This window comes from Falco cherrug, chromosome 3 (genome assembly GCF_023634085.1).
Source record: "Falco cherrug isolate bFalChe1 chromosome 3, bFalChe1.pri, whole genome shotgun sequence".
Lineage (NCBI taxonomy): Eukaryota > Metazoa > Chordata > Aves > Falconiformes > Falconidae > Falco > Falco cherrug.
This window is the reverse complement of record NC_073699.1, coordinates 109,084,246-109,107,573: the sequence shown is the minus strand read 5'-3', so window position 1 is coordinate 109,107,573 and position 23,328 is coordinate 109,084,246. Positions and strand designations below refer to the sequence as shown.

Here is a 23,328-nt window from a genome sequence, read left to right as displayed (position 1 = left end):
TGGGTACACTCTGCTCTCATATTCTCACCTGGCAAAATATTTATTCGTCTACCAGCATGAAAACGACAATATTTAAATTCTCAGCGTTACTGAGAGCAGCAGCAGCTCTTGGTATTTCACTCAGCTCAGGGAGAGGTGAGGGATTGATAACAGGAACTAAAGAAATACCCCAAAAGAGCCATTTGTATTTCTGACAGCAACTTCAGAACAGCCACATTCATCTACAAGTTGAAAGTAATTATTTCCTATAAAGCCACAGACATCTCAAATCCCAAGCCAAAGCTTCAGAGACGTGGCCCATTATCCACACGATGGCTGCTCCCTGAGGACCAATTGCACAAAAGGACTTATAGATGAGGCCCTTTATTCCACCAGGAATTCTGTCAAAGGCAACAGGACTCCACATTGCTAGAAAGCCTGCAAAAGCCTAACAGGAACGTGATGTTTATTTTAGCAAGGAGAATTGTCTGTGCTGGGTAGATTAGGCCTTCCCTTTTTTTCCTGCTGAAAACTACAGTACATTTGTTTGGGGTTTGCTCCAACCACGGACCATAACTACTCAGAGAATACAGGATCAAGCTTATATAGCCTGGAAATCAGAAGCTGTTACAGGCTGAAAGGAACAATTTTAAGAAATCTGTGGCTGCCAGGTAAAGGGTGACCTTTAGTGCTCAGAGACAGAAAGATACAGACTGGGTTTCAAAATAAAATTGCCAACTTGTATCTGTGATTTTATCATCTTCCGCTTTCTGTCATTGAAAGAACATATTGTATCTTCATGAAATATACGATCTCAGATTACTCCCAGATTCTGTTAAGCATCTCAGGTGTTTGTTTATGGCACAGTATAGCAGGCTAGCTGTGAAGCACATTCAGTTTCACGCAATGACGTTTCACAGCAAGTACTCCAAACACAGGATTACCTGCCTCGTGGAGAACATGTGCACTCAGAATGGGAAGGAAATAAAGGATCTGCAATCCTAGAATCCTATTTCCCTGTCTCGCCCTTCCAGATTTTTTCAGCAGGTTGGTCACTTTTTCTGTGAGTTTACACATTCCTCACCCCAGCTAAAAACAGGTACTTTTTTTAGTGAAAAAAAACCCTAAAACCCCCTTTTTTTAGTTTTTTTTAGAGTGAAGTGGAGACCTAGCGTCCCCACGCTTCTGCAAATGCTAGCGAGCACTCCAGCCCCACGACTAAGGAGGTAAGGCTTCCTTACAGGCTCCTTTCCCCACCTGGTGCTGATTACAGTTAGAAACAGGACAGCATCTTTCGATTCAAATGTGAAATAAATCTAAGAATCCTTGAACGTATCAGACTAGAACCACCCAACGTTACTTTAGCAAAGAGAAGACCGTAAGATTGTAGAGCTCTGAAGCTTCCTCATTCAGCACATTCTTTCATTATTTTTTTTCTTCAAGTCCCCCATCCTTCACGTTAACACGTTTGCTTCTTCCCCACCTCTTTCTCATAAAGGTCTAGCACTCCAACCCCTCAGAGGAATTTAATTTTCTTATACTAGGACTCGGGTCCTTCCCTAATAACTCATCCCGGTACATTAAAGGTTAGGAATCTTTTCGGTGCTCCCACCTCCCTTCTTTATAAGCTCTAAACATTACGGAAGAAGATACTATATTGTGCTAATACCCTTTTCGCTTTGGGTCAGATTTCAGACACAATATTGTGGTAATACCCTCTTCCCTTTGGGTCAGATTTCATGCACAGCTCTCTTATTTTCTCCTGTGCAATAATTCCATCTATCAACAGATGAATGAGTGTATATATATAATCTGTGGAGAAAAGAAACAGGTCCTGAAATCAGTTCATTTGATACAGAAAAAAATCAACCAAGCATCTGCATCTGCGGATTTTCATTCCCTGCTTCAGTTCTGTGCCAAAAGGCACCAATGCACTTTGCTGAAGATCATTTAACAATTCCGAAAGCTCCTGTGTTGCCTTGTGTGGTAGAAGACTAAATGGTTCTACCCAACAATGTTAATTGCAATTGCAAATGCAGCGTCTAAAAAGCTTACGTACAAACAGGACAAGTATTATCTGTTGGCACCCAGATAATAGAGAAGAAAAAAGAAAAAAAAAAAAAGGGAAAGCTCACACAAGGCTATGACATCACTGCCAGCCAATAGGAAATATTCCCAGCAATAGGCATATTCCCAGCAGCCAGTCAGGGAATTGTTCCCAGATGTTGCAAAGCCTTCCTAAAAAACACAGATAACAGCCAGCCGACGTTGTGCAAACTGCTGGCAGAGGCCACTCCGCTGGCTCCGATCTGGCAGCAGCCACAAGCCTATTCTTTCCACGTTCCCAGCTTCCACCAGGAGGCTGTTCCTGGACTGTGCAAAAAGAATAGAAAAACATTTTAAGCTTTTGCAAAAAGCCTGAAGGTAATGTATTCTCTCCCGTACAAGCTATTTTTCCAAATTGCCCTGTAAGGACCTGAACCTGAAAAAACAAAAATGCATTAATAATTTCACTCAGGTAAGCAGTCCCAAAGAACTGAAAACAAATTACCCTCTGAGAAAAATTGCAGCCTATGTTTTATGTGCGTGTGTTAGCAGAACAGGCACGTATATCAGCCATTTCCTGCAGAAGATGTGTTTGTGTAAATGCATTTACAGTAAGAACTACTAGATGAAGAACTCTGCCATACAATTAATGCTAGGTTGCATATTGTTGAAAAACCCAAAGGTCAACCACTGAAAAGGAATCAAGTAAGTAGTAGCCCTCTGTCCCAAATTACTTAGTTGTTAAAAAAAACCCAACGAAAACCAACAAATCCCCCCCACCAAAAAAACCCCAAACAAAACCCATCCCAAAATCAAAAGGACAAGATCTAAGATGCAGAGGAGAAAAACAAGCAGGACACAGGAGGGGTGGGGAGAAGCTTTATCTATAGCTAATTAGCAGCAGTAATTCTAATTCTAATGCTAATTCAAAACTAATCTAGCTGCACACTGAGTTCCCAGGGCAGCAAAAGTAAGCAACAACTAAAGACTTGCAGATCCTCCCTGAAAATTTTCCCCTATGGAAACCACTCCTGCATATGACACCAAGATCAAAGTTCCTACCTACAACAAATAGAAGGATTCAAATGTTATTAAAAAAGATGAAAATCTCAAATTTCTCAATGTCAGTCATCTTGTAAACTTCAAAGTAGCCACTGTATCAGTCAAGAGGGGAGTTGTGGGGGAAGAGACAGCTAAGCTGCATCGCGTGCACTTAATGTTCCAATTTTAAATCTGTCATCTCATTAGGAAATACACACATATACATTGCTGTAATTTATAGTGAGGATGACAATTACCACAGATGGTTTTGTGAAAGAATCCCAAGCCGTCTGCTACCAGCTGATGCACAGTTTATAAGGCAGGAGACAAAGTTCAGGCCCATCACCTTAAAAACCAGATAAGGACACAGCCCTGCCCCAAACACATTTTTTTGAAAAGGTAAAGACCAACTTTGCTAGCCCTGAAAGATATGTATGCAATTATCTGTTAAATTCCAGTGAATAGGATATTAAAGGGTTGGAAACTGTGAACAATTAACTTACAGTAAGATTTACATAAAACTCCTCCAGTAATTAGCAGCAAATAGAGGCAGATAAGCACTGCAATTTTATGGGTGTTAGTGTGGAAAAAGTAATTTGCAATTCCTAATGCAGGTCAGACACCGATGTTTCAGCTGATTGTTCAGCAGAGCGAACAGAAACCCCTGTCAACATCATCTGCAAAAGGTGCACCATATGATCGCGGAGAAAAGAGCTATAAACTGAATCCAAAGCAGTGGGATATGCATATAAATTTGGAAACAAGCTGATGGGTGAGAAGGGAGGAAAGAGTCTTTATGTCTTTTGAGGTAACGTATCTATCCATACCGCCTGCAACAATCTGTGCTCACTGTCTCTGCCTCAGCAGAAATAGATGGGTTTATAGTGCATTATGTCAGCAGAGCCTGTGAAGAGCCTGCGATGGTACAGCACTCACAAAAGGCTCTGCAGAACTAATTATCTGAAACAATTTAAGCCACACATCTAAATTTTGCTTTGAGATCTTTGCAATAGCACCATTCCAACTATTAGAGACTTCACTACTGACACAGAGTGAACTGATACTTGGGTGTTAAGTTCCTGGGTTGGCATTAAGAAGAAAAACTATTTCACTGTTTATCATCAAACTGATGTTATTTCACCTAAGAAAGAAAGGCAAATTGAACTGGTTCTTCTAAAGAAAAGATGTTAGAAATGAAGGAGAGATTGTGTTCCAACTTGGAAAACCAAATTTGTCTTTAAAGGTAGACGAGAAACTGCCTTAGTCTGTCATTAAAGAGGATGATGCAAGTATCAGAAAAGCTACAGAACAAGCAGTGAATCCATTTGCAAGATAGCTGACATTGCAACGGACCTCTGGAGACACTCTAGTCCAACCACCCTGCTCAAAGGCAGCTAAAGCAAGTTGCTAAGGGCCTTGTTCAGTCAGGTTTTAGTTATCTCCAAGCATGAAGACTGCACATCTCTAGGCAGGCTGTGGTTTACCACCCTCCGAGTAAAAAAGGGGGTTTTATGTTTGAATGGAATTTCCTTTATTTCAATTTGTACCTATTGCCCCTTGTCATGTCACAAGCACTGTTGAGAAGAGTCTGACTCAGTCTTCTTTACTCTACCCATCAGGGACTGATACACATTGATAAGATTTCCCCAAGCCTTCTCTTCTTGAGGTTAAACAGCTCTCTCAGCTTCCCCTTGTATGCCAGATGCTTTTGTCCCTTAACCATCTGCAAGGTCCTTTGCTAGACTTGCTCCAGGGTGTCCAAGTCTCCCTTATTGTGGTGGGTTGACCTTGGCTGGACACCAGGTGCCCACCAAGTCGCTCCATCACTCCCCTCCTCAGCAGAACAGTGGGGTAGAAAATAAGATGGAAAAAAACCCCTTGTGGGTCAAGATACAGGGAGTTTAATGAAGCAATAGCAAAAGTCACATGCGCAGAAGCGAAGGAAAACAGAAGATGCTCTTCTCTACTTCCCATTAGTGGTGATGTTCAGCCCCTTCCCGGGAAGCAGGGCTTCAGCGTGCATAGCACTTGCTCTGTGAGACAAACGCCATAAATAACGAATGCCCCCCCTTCCTCCTCCTTTCTCTTAGCTTTTCTATCTGAGCAGGCGTCATACGGCGTGGGATATCCCGCTGGTCACTTTAGGTCAGCTGTCCTGGCTGTGTCCCCTCCCAAGACCTTGCCCCCCCCACCCCCAGCCTACTGCAGGGGGGAGGTTGGAGGGGCAGCCTGGGTGCTGTGCAAGCACACGCCGGCGCCTTGTCACCCCCTTCCTGCTGCCAGCACAGGCACAGCACTTTGAGGGTGCTGTGGGGCTCAGCCAGACCCAATACCTTGTTCTGAGGTGCACTAGAGCTGGATGCTGCCCTTCAGATGTGTCCTCAGCAGGGGCAGGATTAGCGCTGTCCCACTGCTGGTGATGCCCTTCCTGACGCAGCCTCAGGCGCTGCCCATCTTCTCTGCTGCAAAGGCCCTTTACTGGCTCACAGTCAACCTGCTGTCCACCAGGACCACCAGTTAGGTTCAAGAAAATAAAATGTTAACATTTTTTTAAAAGGCTACCTTCAACTTAAACCTGGTCATAATCTCATTTTACAAAACTAGCAAAAAGAAGATTTGAAGATGAAGCAATCAGACTATGACATATCTGCTGCCAGTTGCAGAAGACTTTCTACATGACCTTAAAGGGGAAAAAGAAACAAATGTAAAAAACTTCTGTGTCTCAGTTCCCACCCATAATGTGGAAAAAGCAAATAGTAAGAAATTACAAGATTGAGGTCTCTGATCAGCAGCTGTGTCTCCCACCGTGCACATGTGCAGTGCACAGCAAAAGAAGAAAGGAAGGAGCAGAGACATTGATCATGGTTGCAGCCTCCAAGCAAAACTGCAACGTGAAAAATAGAAATGGGTGGGAAGATTTGAAACAAGGTACAAATCCTTGGAGCAAGGATTCTGCATTCTTCTACATTTGGAAAGCAGCCAGCCACCTATACTGGAACAGGAATCACAATAAATTGAATTCATTCTTAAAGTGCATTTCAGAAATCATAACGTTTCTCTGAAATTAAAACACTTAAGTCACAGAATTAAAACATAACATTTAATTCATGTGCCTGTGTACATATATATATTCTTGTTCTGACCTTACTGTTCTTTACATTCTTCTATTTTTCAGCTGGAAAACAGAAAAGCCATATATTTCCATATTTCATATTATTTTAGAAGCTGGGAAAAGAGTTCAGCTCTCAAGTCGAGATCAAATGCCCTCGGGTTTTTAGTTGGGGGAGGGAAGGAGGAAGAGGTTACAGATTAGGGATGTAAAGAGGAATTAAATAATCCACATGCTTATTCATGTGGAATAGTTTGGGGTTGGGGGTTTGCTTTTATTTAAACTCCAAGAACACTGGCCCTTGTTGGAACAACCTGAGTCAGGCTGCACTGAAGAGCCTGAATAGCGTATGCAAGTCCAGAATGAATCATCGGTGCTTTAAATCACCAATGCAAAAGATACATTCTTTAACAAGGCTGCACAGATAAAAAACACTTCCCTGCTCCTGAATGCACTGGGAAGAAGAAACCCAAGTCAGGGATGCAGAAGGCAATCCAAGTATCAGCCTGTTTGAATTAATTTATATCAGTTCAGCAGCATGGGAGAAAGGGGAAGAAACAGGGAGGGAATGACACCAAGGAGCAAATACAGTGCAAGTGCTACATACTGAGGAGGAAAGGGGTTCTCAGGATTAATTTGCTCTCCTGATAAGAGCTACTATTCATTTCTACCCCTTTGCTTTTAAAACAGATGCTGCTCTCACGCTATGGCAACATAAATGACATCTTCATAGCCTTTTTTTTTATCTGAGGCTTTCAGGATGCGCTCTTCAGCTTGTTATTTACACATGAAATCCCTTTTTGTACAATCTATTCCCATACTGTCAGAACACCATGCTATAGCCCACAGTAATCCTTGGACTGAAGACAAAAACCAGCACCGCCAACATTCATAGTACAAGCGTATCCTGAAAGTAGCAGATTCAGCAGCATTGAGCCCTTCAGCCATCTCCAGCCCCTCAAAGAAAAACGACCCTCATACCACACCGGTGGTCGTCAGCACGCATGTTCAGCCATGACTTGGAGAAGTTAACACCATCAGATGTTCAATTTCCACACAAAAATGGCCATAAGCCAACAACCTCATTAAGGAAGAACCTTGCGCTGTCTCCCACGGTACTAGGTGAACCATGAGTTCTCAAAGACCACAGCTGTTTCTTTAAACATTCATTTTACTCTCTAATGCCAGTGATTTTATTCTAGACAACGAGTACTGCTTTTACCAACCAATTTACTCCTCCACGGAGCACAACACATGGGGATCCTTCCTTCTTTGTGAAGGCAAGTAGGCAGATCCCTGTTGCGTTCATTTCTTTCCCTTGAGTGCAGTGGCTCACGTTGGCATCAGCATCACTTTGCTTTGAAACACTCACCAATTTTCAGTTTTCAAATTTTCAAACCAAGGCGTTTAGTTGCCTAACACCCACTGCTGGGTGGAAATACATGGTGCAGTTTTACAAACAGCTTTGAAAGTCACACTGGTCATTAGACAGCTATTGTTGCCGAGTCAAAAGGTTGTGGCAGCAAAGACCAAAAGTAGGGTATGGAGGTCCTACAAAAAAACCCAAAAAAACCCAAAAAACCAAACAACAACAACAACAACAACAACAACAAAAAGAGTAGCTTTTCCTTCTGCATTTTTCGGTGACAAAATTGCTAACTGTCAAGAAAGTACAGACTGAAGGGAGAACATTCTCCTAATTTTTAAGACCTCAATTCAATACAAAATCTGGTAAGTGCTTCTGTACGCATTTGGGTGTGTAGGAGGACTAAGGTTAAGTTCGTGCATTAAGAAAGCCATGTGTTTTCCTTGCCTAATACTAAGAACCTGTTGGGACTACACAGTTGCCAGAGTCTTGAGTGCCTTAAAATTGAAAGCAATCAACAGAGCAGAAAGAAGTGATAATAGTGTATGATACAGCTGAGCTCAATTCATCTGCCAGCCCCTGCCCTCACATAAGCAGTGTTTTCAGCTGCTTAGAACCCAGCAGGGGCTGTATTGGATGAACGCCAAGGCATCATTACTTTAGAATCAAACTGATATTTAAAAGATACATCACACTTTCCTTACACGACAATAGAACGCACTACTGTGGGCAATAGCATGCAATCAATATACCGTATTTGATTTTCTACTGAAAGCACCCATAATCCTGTCTGCAAGAAGCCAGGCTTAGAAACTATAAGCTACCCAGCATGATTATATGCAAGGCCCAGACAGGTTTCTTCATCCTGTATAACTTCAGTGACTGGGATACTGAAATATTTTAGGGGTACCGACTGTAAACGTATAAGCAAAATCTTCAACTCCTAAAATCATCATAGGACTGGAAAAATAGATGGAGACAAGGAAGTTCATTCCAGCTGAGAATCCTAAGTAGCCCCAGTTGTCCTAACCGTGCAGTTGGAGAAAACTCCTGTAAACCTAAACTACTCTGACTTCCCTGCTTATCTTTATCCTACCAGAAATAAGAAGACTGCAAACATATATCCAAATGTACATCCAATGCTGAAAGGTTGTCCAATATCTCTAGTTACCTCAGCAAAGTTCTATTTGTGGCACTACGGTTTCTAACCCTACTTGCATCACTTGTTGAAGCCAAGCCCTTAACAAAAAAACACTTCATACTTGAGACAAACTTGAGTTTTGAGGAAAACGAAAAATTCTCCTTGTCCTTTGTTGTGTTCCTGATACACAAGATTGTATGGTCAGCTTGAAAGAGGATATTAAAATCACAGACTATGTCCCAAATGCTTTTTTGGTGTTAAAATCTAAAATACTAGTGCCCTCTTTTCTGCTTAAAGTTGCAGCACTTTAACCAATCTTGACAGGTAAACCTCCTATCCTCAGACGGAGAAATACGTTCACCAAACGGCCAAACACCAACTTCACCTGCATGTTTATCTGTGCCCCAAACATAATCGGAAGGTGGGAATTCCTGTATTTCACACAGTAACCCTGGGGAGCCACAGACTTTTATTGCACCTCCATTAAGTAGACCACAATGTGGCTAAGGAACTGTGCATGTGGAGAAGCGAGCACCTATTACAGGTGACAAATTCATGGCATACTGGAGAAATGAACACGTTAAAAACAGGCAAGAGAAAGAATAAGGGAGATGCGATCTGCTGAGCAGCACTCTAACTGGGATGAACAGCTGGATCACTGACTTCCTCCATAACTGGACAAATTACAACCCAAATTGCTCTGCTCTGCTTATTTCTCCAAGGCTATAAATTTTTCTGTCTTCTTACTGAATGTTGAGCTCAGAGATTTAAACCTCATTTAAACCTTCCAGACACTAACACAATACTGATACAGTGAAATTCAAATAACATAACCAAAATCCCCTCCAATATCACGTTTAGCTGTTTTTCAATAAGTTGTTTTGGCTATTTAAGTATTAAAACTCAATGATTCGGCAGAAGCCTGATTATTAAATGTGTAACGCAGACAAACGTGTGCTTCTACTCGCCTACCAACAGCAAGCTGGCTCTTACGTTTAACCTTAAATTGTGGGACAATTTCTTTTAAACAAGGATTAGAGCTTGGCTCTTACTGGTTTCCACAAAAGGTAAGCAAAAAAAAAAAAAAAAAAAAAAGAAAAAAAGAAATGCTTTTAGAAAAAAGGTAAGAAGAAAAAAAAAAAAGAAATACTTTTAGAAGTCTAGGCTTATTTTGTGAGGTTTTACAGCATTATTTCAGAGCCCTCTGAGATTCAGTAATGCTTAGGAAAGGAAGAGACACAAGAGTGGGAAAGAAGAGGACACAACATGTTACTAATATTAAAGGTTTCATGTTAAAACCACTTTTTCAGCGCTGCACACACATTTGTGAACCTCACTCTCATTTTTAAAATAGATGTAATTGCTTCCACGCAATTTGAGATTCAAGACACTTCTAAAAATCAGGATCCGTGTATTGACCACCCTGCTACTGCACCCACCGTATCAAACAACACAGCGTACAGACACATTAGCCAACATACCCAGGACACCACTCTTCCGTTGAAGCAAGGTAGCTTTGCATTGTCGTCCGAGATCTCCTCCTTTACCACCCTGGAAAGAAAAAAAAACACAATAGGAAGAAAATCAAGAGTTTGAAATTACATCAGATCAGAAGGGACAATGGGTTTCTTAAATGCTCCAGGAAAAATACAAATTTTCACTAAAACATTGGTATCGGCAGGTCTTCAATCTTTAAAGAATACATGACTCTCAGAACAAAAGAAGCAAGCAAAAATAAAGGGGAGAACAGTACCTTTCCAGACAACCATTCCAAATTGGTAGGCACAAAAGTAATTACAAGCATTTTTCCCACTTCGGAGTCTTCCATCTCACCACAATCTTTAAAGATCTGATGGTGATTAAAATCCCACTGTGCTGTGCAGTCTTGTGACCCCAGGTGACAAGTTAAGGCCACTCTGGCAGCAAAGAAAGGGCTAATCCCCCAATTTCCTAGAGTGGATTCGGAGCCCAACTCACCACCTTCGCTGCAAGGCACGGAAGGACTTGTGGTCAGGCTTTGTACCGAACACCATACTGAACTCACCTCCCATACATCGGACGGGCATCACAAGCTCCTTCGTTAACTCAAGCTCTCTTCCCACTCTCGCCAGCCAGACCCCCCTCCCCCTGCCTTGCTCCCTGTACATCCCTCCTTTTGCTCCAAGATGGTTTCAAAACGGTGAAGCGTAGCCCAGGGGAAGAGCTGATGTGGTCAAACACGGAGGTGCAGCTGTGCCTTGGAGTTCCCTCACCTACCCCGCTCCCTTCTAAACAGATGTAATGCCCATATAGCATTCAGCTCGGAGCTGTTCCAAAGGCTTAATCCAGAACCCAAACTCTTACAACAAAGGAGAATAAAACCAGCCATTTGTTTTACCAGCGTAAGGTTCTTCACAAGGTTTTCAGTTCTGAAGACACTCGCTGTGCTTCAGTGTCTCAGAACCAGCATTTATTTCAACAGTTTGGCCGGAGCTGAATATAAACAACACAACTACTGAGAAAACAGAAATGTTTCCATTTCATCAGACTTAATTCCAAGCTTCCAATTCAGCAGCAACTAAAGTTACTTCAAATGCTTCTGTTCTTCTAACTACCACAGTAACCAACATGGCCCCCATTTAACAACCTTATAGTCATTAAACTAGCCAGGCACAACCACATACATATATATTTATAGCCACAAAAAGATATTCTGAATTCTTCCCACAATCCAGTGCTCACTCACCCTCCTGGAAAGTAAAGTAATGATGTTTTAAGTCAGCAAGGTTTTTATCAGGTCTGCTGGAGGCAGTCAGGCTCCAGCTACGCTGTAACCCCTGGACCACGTAGCTGGCAGAGCTGGACCCGCTGGAGGCGGCCTCTCTCCATCCCATCCAGGATCTGGAAACAGCGGTGCTGTTGGCTACACTGGAGTCACTTTGGATTCATCCAGATGAAAAGAGCAGGTTCAACACCAGCTAGTGGTTCAGTACTACAGGGGGTACCCTCTTTGCAACAAGCCCCCAGTGAGCAGCTTCTAACTCTACAAACCAGTGGCAAATGTCATCCTTCAGCAGGATGATTTACACCGTGGGGTTTAGGAGTGCTGTTTTAGGCTGGAGGGCTCCAACCTGAAGCAGCAAAGATTAAGAAAACCCTGCATTTGCATCACCTTCCTTAACAAACCTCCCTCATTTATGCAAGGCCATGATCTCTCAGACGGTGGTTTTTTGTTTTTGGAGAAGAATTAGACATTGCTGGTGGCTTCTGAAGAGACCGTCAAATGAGAAATTTTAAAAGAATCACCATTTCAGAACCCAGTCTGAGCAGTGCTTCAGTTTTAACATGTGCTTTATTACTTAATTTAAAACCAGAATCATTGAACTCTGCTAATTCTAAAATCCTGATTGGTAAAACAGGATTTAAAAAAAAAAATTTAAAAAAAAAATGGATTTGGTAAAACAGCTGGGCTGCTTTCACTGTTAATATTAAAAAGTTTCAATGTAATATGGCAGAGTTCCGAATCAGTGCTATAATGGATTCTCTCTTGATGATGACCCACAAGACAGGACAGAAAGGGTCCATGTTATCTACTACAACACTAGGTCTGGTTATCTCTAGGAAGGAGATACGGATGAAATGCAGGGCAGTTAGCTCCCCATTTGGCTTCGTAAGAACAACATCACTTCAAACATTACGCAGGACTCTCTTCTCATCCTCTCACTCCCCCAATAGGACACAAATCACTTCTGCCTAGAAAGCAGACCTTAAGGCACAAGCTTCCTTTCAAGCCTTTTTTTTGATTTTTTTTTTTTTTTTTTTTTTTGAATCTGCAAATTGGAGCAAACTCTAAACGCAGCATCTGGCAGAAGCAAGGCAGCCCCAGGCAGGGCAGCACAGAAAATCCCACACTATACCACACACCCTGTACAGCAATTATTGAAACCTGAAGCCCTGTGCAAACATCTCTTCAAATGCTACTGCTGCCTTCCTTGTAGCAAGATTCTTGTGGATTCTTCTAATCCTACAAGTAAGTGCTCAAATAGGGCTAAAATACAAGCACTCAAATGCAGGATGTGTCAAATTCCCATTTCAGGCAGCCTCATGTACAGAAATACTCCAAGACAACACAGCAAGCTTACAGGACATTTCAATCCACTTTAATCTCCTATTTCAAGAGAGAAGTAGTCCTGGTCTTGCCAGAGTTTACCTTAATTCACTTAATCCATAGTGCTCTATTTATCAGACTTACAGGAACAGCATCAACGCCCATGGCTTCCTGTAAATGCAGAGCTCTCCCATTTCTACCTAGATCCAAATAAACTATGGCTTTATGACAGCCAAGACCAACAGAGTACTTCTGCTAAGTCCTGGGAGTCACTTGTCCAAGAAAGGGTTTGCTTCACGATCCTAAAGAGCCTGAGATACTCACAAAGGTGGCTGCCCAGGTCAGGGACCATCGGCTGGGTTTTCCCTTGGGTTTTGGTTTTTCTTAATGTACAGCTTGAAGGAACCGAGCTAACTAATAGAAAGTCACTCAACTGCAAAATCGCCAGGTTTGTTCTTAAGTGTAAAGCTTTACTACTACATATTGATGTGAATATTCAAGACATTCTTTTTGTTACCTAAGGGCTCCAACCAAAACTGGGAACCTTTTGACCAAGGCACTGTACAAACAAACAGGAAAGCTCTAAGTTTGTCTAACTATGGGCAGCGAGGAGCACGGTGCCGTGTTTATACCAAATCAGACAGTAGATCCATAGCAGAAATAGATTTCTGGCCTCAATGTCCCTATGCAGAACAGGGACGATTTGTTTTTGACAACCCCTAAGCTTTAAAAAAGCCAACCTGAAGTCTAGTCAAACTCAATGAAAATTTGTGGTTCCACAACCACATTTTCCTTTATTTATGTTTTTGTCTTCCTTGTTGCTGTGTAAAAAACAACCACAATAGCCACAAAGCAACTGACTATGCATGAAACAGTGTCATATTATGAGGGGGGAAAAAACAGTTAGGAAGGAGAAAGCAAATGGATAAAGAGTTTCTTTCCATCCTACTTTTGGAAAACTAGAAATAAATGACACCAGCACTAATACCGGCATTTGCACACTTTAAACCATTTTTTAAAGAAGGAATTAACATCCATTTCTTTCTCCACATTTATTTGCATTGTTAATGGCTAGCTGTACAATATTGAGCAGCCTTCACCCCTTTCCTATTATTGGAAAGAAAAACGTTTTAAAATATTCATTTAACTCCTAATGCATCTGTCCTCCCTTCACATTTTGGCAACAGGAAACAGATCACATGATTTCATTATCGTTTTCAGTCATTTATACCTAGACTCTACAGAGACAATTAAAAGTAAACACCATTGAAATCAACAGATACCCAGTGCCTCAGAAACCTTTCACAATTCACTGAAGCTCTCAGACCTGTAATTCTGGAGCTGCAAACTCTGTGCGCAGACAGAGGATTTCAACATCTGCTTGGATCTCCAGCCCCAGTGGATTGACTCAAATTCAAACATTATCATATGTGTTTCATAGAGTCCTGGAGAGAACACTCACTCAGCAAAGATCCAATGGTAGAATCAGGAAATAAAGATGCTGTATTAATTTTATCTTGACAGCTGCATGTTTTAAATGACAGTATCTTCCCACCCAACAAGGAAATGCCGCTTACTGCGCCCCAGAAATATATGCAGAAGTTCTGCACCAAGCTCTAAGATTTAGGCAAAGGTCAAGCACTAAAACCACAGAGATTGTGGGTTTCTCTCCAGAAAAGACTGGGGGGTGGGGGGGGTGGGTTTGTCTTTCTAAAACTGACATATGTGGTGGCAGTCAGGATACCCCTGCAATACCGCACAGACTGGTTCAGTTGTCCTCGTGATGGAAAACGAGCACGCTGAAGTCACCCCTTACAAAACAACGTGCTATCACAGCATTAGCCTTCTGCTGCAGCTAAAGGGAACAACTTCCAGATCTGTTGCAACTTGAACTACTAAATATAGCCTTGAGCTATGAGGCAGGAGAATGACAAGACTGTAATTCCCAGCTTGCTTTGGGTAGCAATCAACAGTGCCAAGAACATCAAAGACAGCAGCAGCCACTAATTTCAAATATCACTGTTTTACAAATCATTATTTGTAGTAAAGAGGCAGCTCCTTTCAATTCCCAGGAAAGATAAGCAATGGAGAGAAGGCAAGAAAGGAAGATGAATGGTTGCAGCCATATGCTTTTGTCTGAGGACAACTTTGTATTCCAGAAGACATCTTTTGCTCTACAAGAACTTAGAACCCGTGCCGTTATCTGCTTTTGGAACACACACGGTCCATTAGGAACTAATATACACAGCAGCTTAAACCCAGGGTGTTAAGGCCCTAAGTAATGGGTTCACAACCTAGACACAGCCCAAGCCAGCACGGCAAAGAAGAAGAGGTGATGTATTTGATCTGCCAGAGACAACCTGCTGAGGTGAATACTGGTACTGGATGCGGTTCGTCGTGGAGATATGACACCAGTGCTCTCAAACACAATCATTTTTGTTTTGTCGTTGATAATAACTGACTTGCCGTTTGATAATAAAACCAAAGATCATCATACCAAGGAACACATCCCCTGCTCTCACAGAGTTAAAGCTTCCCTTCGGAAAAGGGGCTGTTTGTTTCCCAGGTCACATCCTGCCTCCTGGCAGCACTGTGCCTCTGGAATTGCTGGCAAGGTTGGAACGCACGCAGTCTCTACCCCAGGATGCACAAATCTCCTGTTCAGCCTAGGTTATGAGCCACTTCAGGTCAGAGAGAAGAGAGCAAATAAACATCTATCCACAAAGCCGTTTACAAAGCTACCACTCCATGCACAGCAAACAGTAACAGAACAAACCGGTCATCTCCAGACAACTTGGGGTGCAAGACCTACCAGCAGCAGGTCTACCCAGTACTGCCCTGCTGTGTTCCAGCTGCTGTGTTCCAGCTGTACACAATTCTCCTTTGCAAAGGGGAGGGAGGGCAGGCTCTGCCAGCACACCGACAATTCAGCTAGATCATTTTTCTTAAACATCTAGAGTCTTGTAACGTTTTCCTCGTCACCATACTCCAGGAAAATCTTGATGCACAAGATACTAGATCCTTTAGTCCACCCTTCAAATGCATCTACCAGGTAAAAGGAAGGTAAAAGAAAACCACTGGGGAACAACTCACCCAAGATCACACAGTATGTCAGCGACAGATCATGAAAAAGCCCCCACGCTCTTGAACACCCCCAAGCACCTGCTCTACATTGTCAGCAAGCTCCCCACTATCAAATCTCACATCAATACAGTCTTCACTTAGAAAGAGAATGTGCATAAAAGGGTGTAGATGTGCGGGGAAGGGGAGGGGGCAATAGTTCTCAGAAGCTCACATCCTCTGGCTTATTTGACTTAGAGGAGATTTAAGAACTAATTACTAAATGAAACAATCGCTGCTGGTAACAGCCCCTCCTTCCTCTCACTTCCTGGAATTGTGTCCGGATCCTCTGACTTTGCTACCACCCTACTCTGCACAAATAGGTATTTGTGCATTTACCGAAACGAGCCATGCTCACCCTCTCACACCTCACCTGCTTCTAGGATAGGTTTACACTCCTGGTTACCCTCCCAGCATCCTCACTTCTTGAGTTTCCTCCAAAGAGGATTTTAGTCTGAAATCCAAGGATTGCTTAGGCTTACCCTTGCTCTCATCCCTCTGCCAAGCTGTCTGCTGCCTCAAAATACATGCTGACTCCATATTAAGAATACCAAGTGAACCCCGCAAACCTCTAATGACTCTCTGATTCATAAGCATTTAGGCAATTGGAAATTAAACACTGGGTTTGATAGTATTGCATACACTTGCATTTTGATTGCATCATGCATGCCCGTGAGAGACCTAATCTCCAGAATTAGCTAGATTTTTTTCTTTCTACTCAGAAAAATGAGGTTAACAAGGAAATTCTCCTTTGCTTGCTTCGCCAGTTGCAAGCCCAATCTGGTTGTTACGGCAGTGTGGCCCCTACAAATTTCTTTCTAAGTTAATGTGTACCATGCCACAAAGTGCGCATCCTAATAAACTTTAGCACCAGATCAATTCTACCTTGTCACTGTGATTATAATCAAGTCTTTTCTTAATTCTTTCTTATTGTCCTTTATTGATGGGAGAAGGGGAAGAGAAGCTTCATTCATTACTTTTTATAAGTTGCTTGGAGATCCTTAGAGAGAAAGCGAAGTAATTAAGCCATTTGTTCTAAACACATCTCCAATGACCCCCATCACCACAAAGGCACGTAAGAGATTATTCAGATGTTAGTTTTGATTCATACTCATGTAAGTTGGAAGAGAAATCCAAGGGTCATCCAGTCCAACCTCCTGCTCCCAGCGGGTTTAGGTTGCTCAGGGCCATGCCCAGTCAAGTGCTGAGTATCTCCAAAGATGGAGCTTCCACAACCTCTTTAGGCAACTTGAATCTACTTATGCATCAGCAGTTTTCCAAAGCGCTGTTTAAATTTGTAGACCCGTATGTAATCATAATTGCGACTACTCAATTGGAATCCAAGGCTGCAGCTCTATAAATAGCCTTTCTGAAGCTATTAACATTTCAGTTTGAATCTCCAATGCAGAATTAAATCTTCAGGCTTTTTGTAGCTGAGGTCACAACACCGAGAGCCTTTAGCCACCCTTCCAACTCAGAGAAAAGAATGAAAACAAAGCCACCCACTGAATTTACAGGTGAGGCTTGGCTAGGATATACTGTTTATTCTGGAAATAAAGGGGAGAGGAGGAGAGAATCTTTTTGCTGAGCAGATAAACACTGTAATGCAGTGCAGCATAGAAGGGCTCTGCTCAACACAAAAGATCCGCAGCCTTCTGTGATGCATGAAAGCCTCAGATCTCGTCTGCACCCCACTGAGCTAGCGCGCAGGAGCCGCCGTTGCAGTGTTCTGAGGCAGACCTGCAGTGCTTCTCAACAGAAGGCTCATGCCAATCACTCCTCAAAATACCACAGAGCCCGAGCGCAACCAGCATTCTCCTTTTTAGGTTGTTATTCATAAACACCACTGACAATGCTTCGCCCTTCCATGTAGGCGCTTGTGTATGCCAGCTCCCACATAAACCTGTCAAAAATGAACATCAACACGCTACCCACAATTATGATATAAATGACACACCCAAGTGTGGAACAAAAGCCTCTTCGAAACAGTCTCCAAACAAAGATACCTAACTTTGACGCACGTGAGAGCTCTCCCAACAAACCAGCCGAGCAGTGGCTCCGCGTGACCAGCTACACCAGTTCAATATCCCTCCTGCATAAAAGCCATTTACTAAAGTCACCTTGGGGTTGACCTTCTGTCCTTCCACCATGCTCACTAGCTCCTTCTTACAGGTTCTATAGAAATTGTAGCTAGAAACTATGTGCAATGGGTATCAGGGAAGTCACCTCTTCCTGCACAGGTAACAAATGCATTAAGAAACTCTCTTTTTCTTCATTTATGTAATTAGCTGCTACTGTGTCTCGTGTTGTTCTTAACGCTTTTAGAAATCTAAACATGCGGTCTTAGCGATTCTGCCTGCAATTAACAGTCAATGGATTCATGTATTTACACACCAGTTATCCTCTGCCACATCTGATCTTCATCATCACCACACTAAACACTTTTGCCCACATCACTGCCTCTTCCCTGTTTTCTCCACCCCACCTTTATTCCTGCAGGCACATCCAGCTGTTTGTCATGCCAGCCTTCTAGAATAGTACGGATAATTCCTCATCTTTCAGGAGAACTGCAGGATACCGGAAAAGTTTTGGCACTTGGGTCCTGTACCAAACTTAAACACACGAATGAAGTAGGCACTGCTGCATTCTCTAAGAGAGAATCGTCCTGCCTCTGCCCTGCATCTCAAACATGAAGCTTCACTTTCTATAGCAGAGTTGGAACTCAGGACAACTAAATTTCTTTAGGCTCCACTCTGCCACCAACCCGCTGCATGACCTTGAGGAGGTCACTTGGACTATTACACTCCCTCTTACTACAAGAAAATTATGGGACCTTCGTGTTTAAAAGTTAAGGTAGTCATTTGAGCAGCAAAAAAACCTACTTGATTAGAGAAATCCAGAGTTCTGCTTAAGCAAGATCCCTGCACATGAATTAAAAAAGAATAACGGGAGTATGGGAGGGAGGGAGGAAAGCAGAGATTACTTGCATTACAGCTGCCTCCAACTCGAACAGGGGAATTTTGAGCTACAGCCATCCAGTTTAGCCATCTGCATCACACTCAAAGCACTTTCCAAGGCCTAACAGTCGTTACAAAGTGCCAACGGTCTGACACAGTGACTCATACTAAAAGGTTCTGCGTGTTTTGAACCAACTGGTACTTGGGCTCCCAGCCCAGAACTGTCTCATCCTTCCATTTCAGTCAAGTGCAGCACAACAGGGACTTGTGCTAGGCTACAGACCCCTGCCAGAACTCCTGCCCATTTTCTCAAAAGGGTCTCCAAATACAGCGGACTTTGTAGCCTCTACGAGGAAAGGCTTCCAACTAAGTATTTTAAAATATTTATGACTGTTACAGAGCAATGGCATATAGGGAATACAATTTGCTTCTCTTTAATTAACAATATTTCAGTGGTTGTGCAGATTGTGCACGAGGTATGAAAATCCCTCTAAAATACAAGCATTTATGGCATTATACGTTGGTATCTACAGAAATTAGTCTATTTTTATATTAGCACAGATAGCCCCAATTGTCCATAGTGTTATCCTCCACTCCATGACCAGCTAACTTAGCAGAAAAAAAAGCTTACTCTTAATTATGTGCACAGAGAAGTCAAGCAAACGGTTCACTTCTGGAGTCCTAAGGCCGTACCGTTTGTTTTCATCAATACCGTCTACTCCCTCGGAAAGGGTCTGGAACAGAACTGGCCAAACTGCCCACAACAAGCAAAGCGTTTTAGCCTCACTAACAGTCTTCTATCTTTTCTATTATTTCCCTTTTTCCTCTACTCTCCATGTTATTTAGTAAATTATTTATGTGACTATATTATAATCTCACAGTTGTTAATGAATCTATTCTTGCAACTGTCCCAAAGGAGAGACACATATCATCTCCTCTGCCGTAAAGACAAGGAAGCCACAATAGGGAGGGACAGGTCAGCATAATTATGACCTGAACCCAGATTTCCAAGTCCCAGTCCAATGTCTTTAGTTATAACACAATAAATATTAACAAGCCACCATAAAATGAAATAGTTCTTGAAAACCTAGGAAAAATACTGTAAAAGAGAGGCTACTGCCAGCAGCAAGTTGGTTGTGGAATGCCCATTTGAAACAGCTGGCTCTGATTTTGCTTTCCCCAGGGTGCAATTATCTTCAAAACTCCAGCACAGGACACTCTCAAAATAGCACTTAGAGATGACATTCGCACAAAGTCGAGGCAGAGATGCAGCCTGTTGAAAATCTAAGCCTCTGCAGGCTGAAGTCAGGTCATGACCTTGCACACTGAGAGCTACATACCGATTCATTGAGATGTTGCGGTTTCTAATACACACTCCAAGTGCCTTTCTCCAAGCCAGTTCTGAAGCTGAGAACTGAAAGGCAAGGTTCACGATGCTTTTAGCTGATCCTGAACAGCTCGCAGCCCCATTGATAAACAGCAAGAGAGGCCGCATGATTTGTAAGTTTATTAGCCACTCCACCTACTGTATGCTACCAATAAGATCCGTATTTTTGTGCAAAGAGAACACTGATTTTGATAACACAGCCTCCCTCAGTACAAACAGACTCTCACAGTACGTCCTTTCAGCTATGCTTCCAGTCCTTTTGAAGTTACTTGGGAAGCATGAAGAGCTCCATGAACGCCCAAGGTTTTAAATCATCCTTAAGGATGTTTTGGGTAATGTAACTCTAATTCATCAACAGGCAAAAAGCATCGCTTTGCAGCCACTATTCTTGGACCTCCAGCCAGAAGTGAGGATGCCTCAGCTTCAGCCTCAAATCCATCTGCTCAATATCAAAACGGACAAAGAAGCATTTCAGGCTCCTAAATCCAAGTAGTTTTAACACCGCAAGCTGAAGGAGTGACAACAGCAGCAATAGTTACACAAGCTTCACTACAGTCCACAGATTACACTAGGGACTCCAGTACCTCCTCTGGCTGCCAGACCACGCTTGAAGCCAAGGCTGCCACAAATTATTTTGAGGACTTCCCATACTAACAGGATTCTAATTAAGACCGATACACTCTTCCCTATCACACATCCAAAATGGCATGCAGACCCCACCTCTCATCTCAGAGTTTGCACCTATAGAAAACTCTTCAGGCAGAAAGGGTGGACTGAATGCACGGAAGGATGAGTGACAGCAGGAGACACGAACTAGAGCCAGATGCAGCAGCACAGCTCTGTCACTGCTGACAAACCGATTTCAGTAGCTGAATTGAGGGCTGGTTACCAGGTCACTCCAGGGAATCGCTGCACCCAGTGCCAATAGCTGCTGAGGTTACAAAAGCGTGCAACCCAAGCAGACACTGACATAAAGATATCTGACAAGTTGAGTAGCAAGAAGGACCTGCGTGGAAAGGTAACAATTTCAGAATAAGGTTGGAATTATAGGACAACGCACCTACACACCCAGCAGAAAGAGTCCAAAAGAATTGCATTGGGGCACTGCAGTCCACTCAGGAGTCTCATACAATGTGTTTTCTAGCAAATGACAGCCTCAAATTCCCAACACTAACTTTTGAAGGTGTAATTCACTGCTGGGCAAAACAAAAGCACAATCACAACGTTCCACCTGACCTGGTCTTAAATAGTGTATCAGCTTCAGCACAGGGATGGATCTGACTTAGGCAGGGCTAAACTGACAAAGGAGGATAATTCGGAGGAAGGATACAGTAAATACTTCAGAAGGATGTTATGAAAATATGAGTGATATCCAGACCACTGTGTTATAGATCCTTTTCCAAAATGCCAGATGATTATTATGCAACAATCCATTATTCTTATTCATAATATTGACCATCAATAAGAACTGAGCCCACAGACAGCAGATGTCTCTTATCTTTGTGTATTTGCACACATTTCACAATGGCCAAGTGCCCAGGCAGTTATTTTTGCCCTGAGTTAGGACCTTGTTCCACAGCAAGACTTAACAGTCAATTTGCAACTTGTAAGCTCTTCAGGGTCTGAGTATCTTCTGTGGAAAGGCTGATATTCACACACATCACACTGCAGCCACAGAAAGAAGGGACTGCAAGAACAGCCCTTGTTTCTCTGCAACTGAAATAACATGCAGAGAGACAAGACCCCAATACCATCATGTGCCTGCATCTATGAGAGCGAATAAATGAGGCAACTAATGCTAGACAGCATACTGAGGTTTTGTGCTGAGGCAAACCAAAGTCACATGTTCTTACACTGCCTTCACAATTCAACATAAAAAAACCAGCTTCTCAGCTAAAGACTATTGCCAGAACGCTTTATTTGCATTACTAGACGCCAAGCAATCTATTTTCAAAGGCAATACCACCAACGACGTATTGTAACCTTATGAATCTATTTTCTGTCCTAAAGGGGGAAAAAATATACACGTACAGGAACATGTTACTTCCATCTCAGTACAATCCAGTTGCTGTCACTGATAATGCTGGCATGATCACACGCAAGTCAGAGCATTCTGCTTAACTATCTTTCCACTACAATGATTCTGGCACTAGTGGTACCAGCCCAATCTTGCCCACATGGTAAAAAAACATGCACAATACTTGCCCTTAATTATGTGGTATCAGTTCTTCTTTATCATGTGTTCACGCAAACACCATTTTAAAGATAACTATATTTTCATCTAAAAAGATAGTCTCTGAATATTAACGCACAGTATAACAAAAATCCCAGATACAGTCAGGTCCTCATTTTAGAAAATGAGTAACTGTTTATATTAACTTTGCAAAAATGTCATTGTCCACCTTCAGCATATGCCATGTTCTGCTGATAGAAGAATGAAGGAGAAGCAGAGATCTTCCTCTAAGATTGCAAAGGACAGGTGGAATGTCAAATTAATAAAGTGATGATCCTTCAGGAATCAATTCCAGAGCAATTCCTAGAGAAACGAGTCAAAGGACTGTGCCTGTGACCCTAATCCCACATATTCCATCAAGTCCACTACTCTCAATATGGAACGAAGCACCTTTCTGGAGAGGTCCACTAACTTCCATGCGGTGAAATCACTCTCTGAAAGACAGCAGAAGAATGAGCTGTCTGAAAACACGCCCACCCTCTCCACTTCTCCGTCAGAATGACTTTCAGGTCCTTTACAAAAAAGCAAGAAACAAGTTCAACATGCGGCCTTAGAAATAGAGCATTTTTCCTGATCAACTAGAAGTGGGTTTATTTCTGCCATTCTAAGTAACCACTGCATATGGGAGCAGCTCCAGACCTCTTACTTTACAACTGTTCAATTCATTTTCAATAAAGGTGTCACACAACCATGACAGATACGGTGTCAGCTGCCAAACAACGCTAACCGAGGAATGCTAAACATACATAAGAGCAGCCAAGCTAAGAATCAATTCTTATTCCTCTGTGAAACGTTCCTTTTGTGCTCTCTCAAAAGTACCTTATTATAATAATGAAGCTAGGTCAAAAAAAATAATGAAGCT

General features: G+C 42.4%; 1 protein-coding gene across 3 annotated transcripts in view; it reads right to left on the bottom strand.

Moving 5' to 3' along the window:
- Positions 1 to 23,328, bottom strand: part of DVL1 (dishevelled segment polarity protein 1) — a 104,701-nt gene that overhangs the window by 56,952 nt on the left and 24,421 nt on the right. For all 3 annotated transcript variants that reach the window (XM_055706036.1, XM_055706037.1, XM_055706038.1), the window contains exon 2: positions 10,164 to 10,233. In XM_055706036.1, the coding sequence (XP_055562011.1) occupies positions 10,164 to 10,233 (70 nt within the window). The remainder of the gene's footprint in view (positions 1 to 10,163; positions 10,234 to 23,328) is intronic.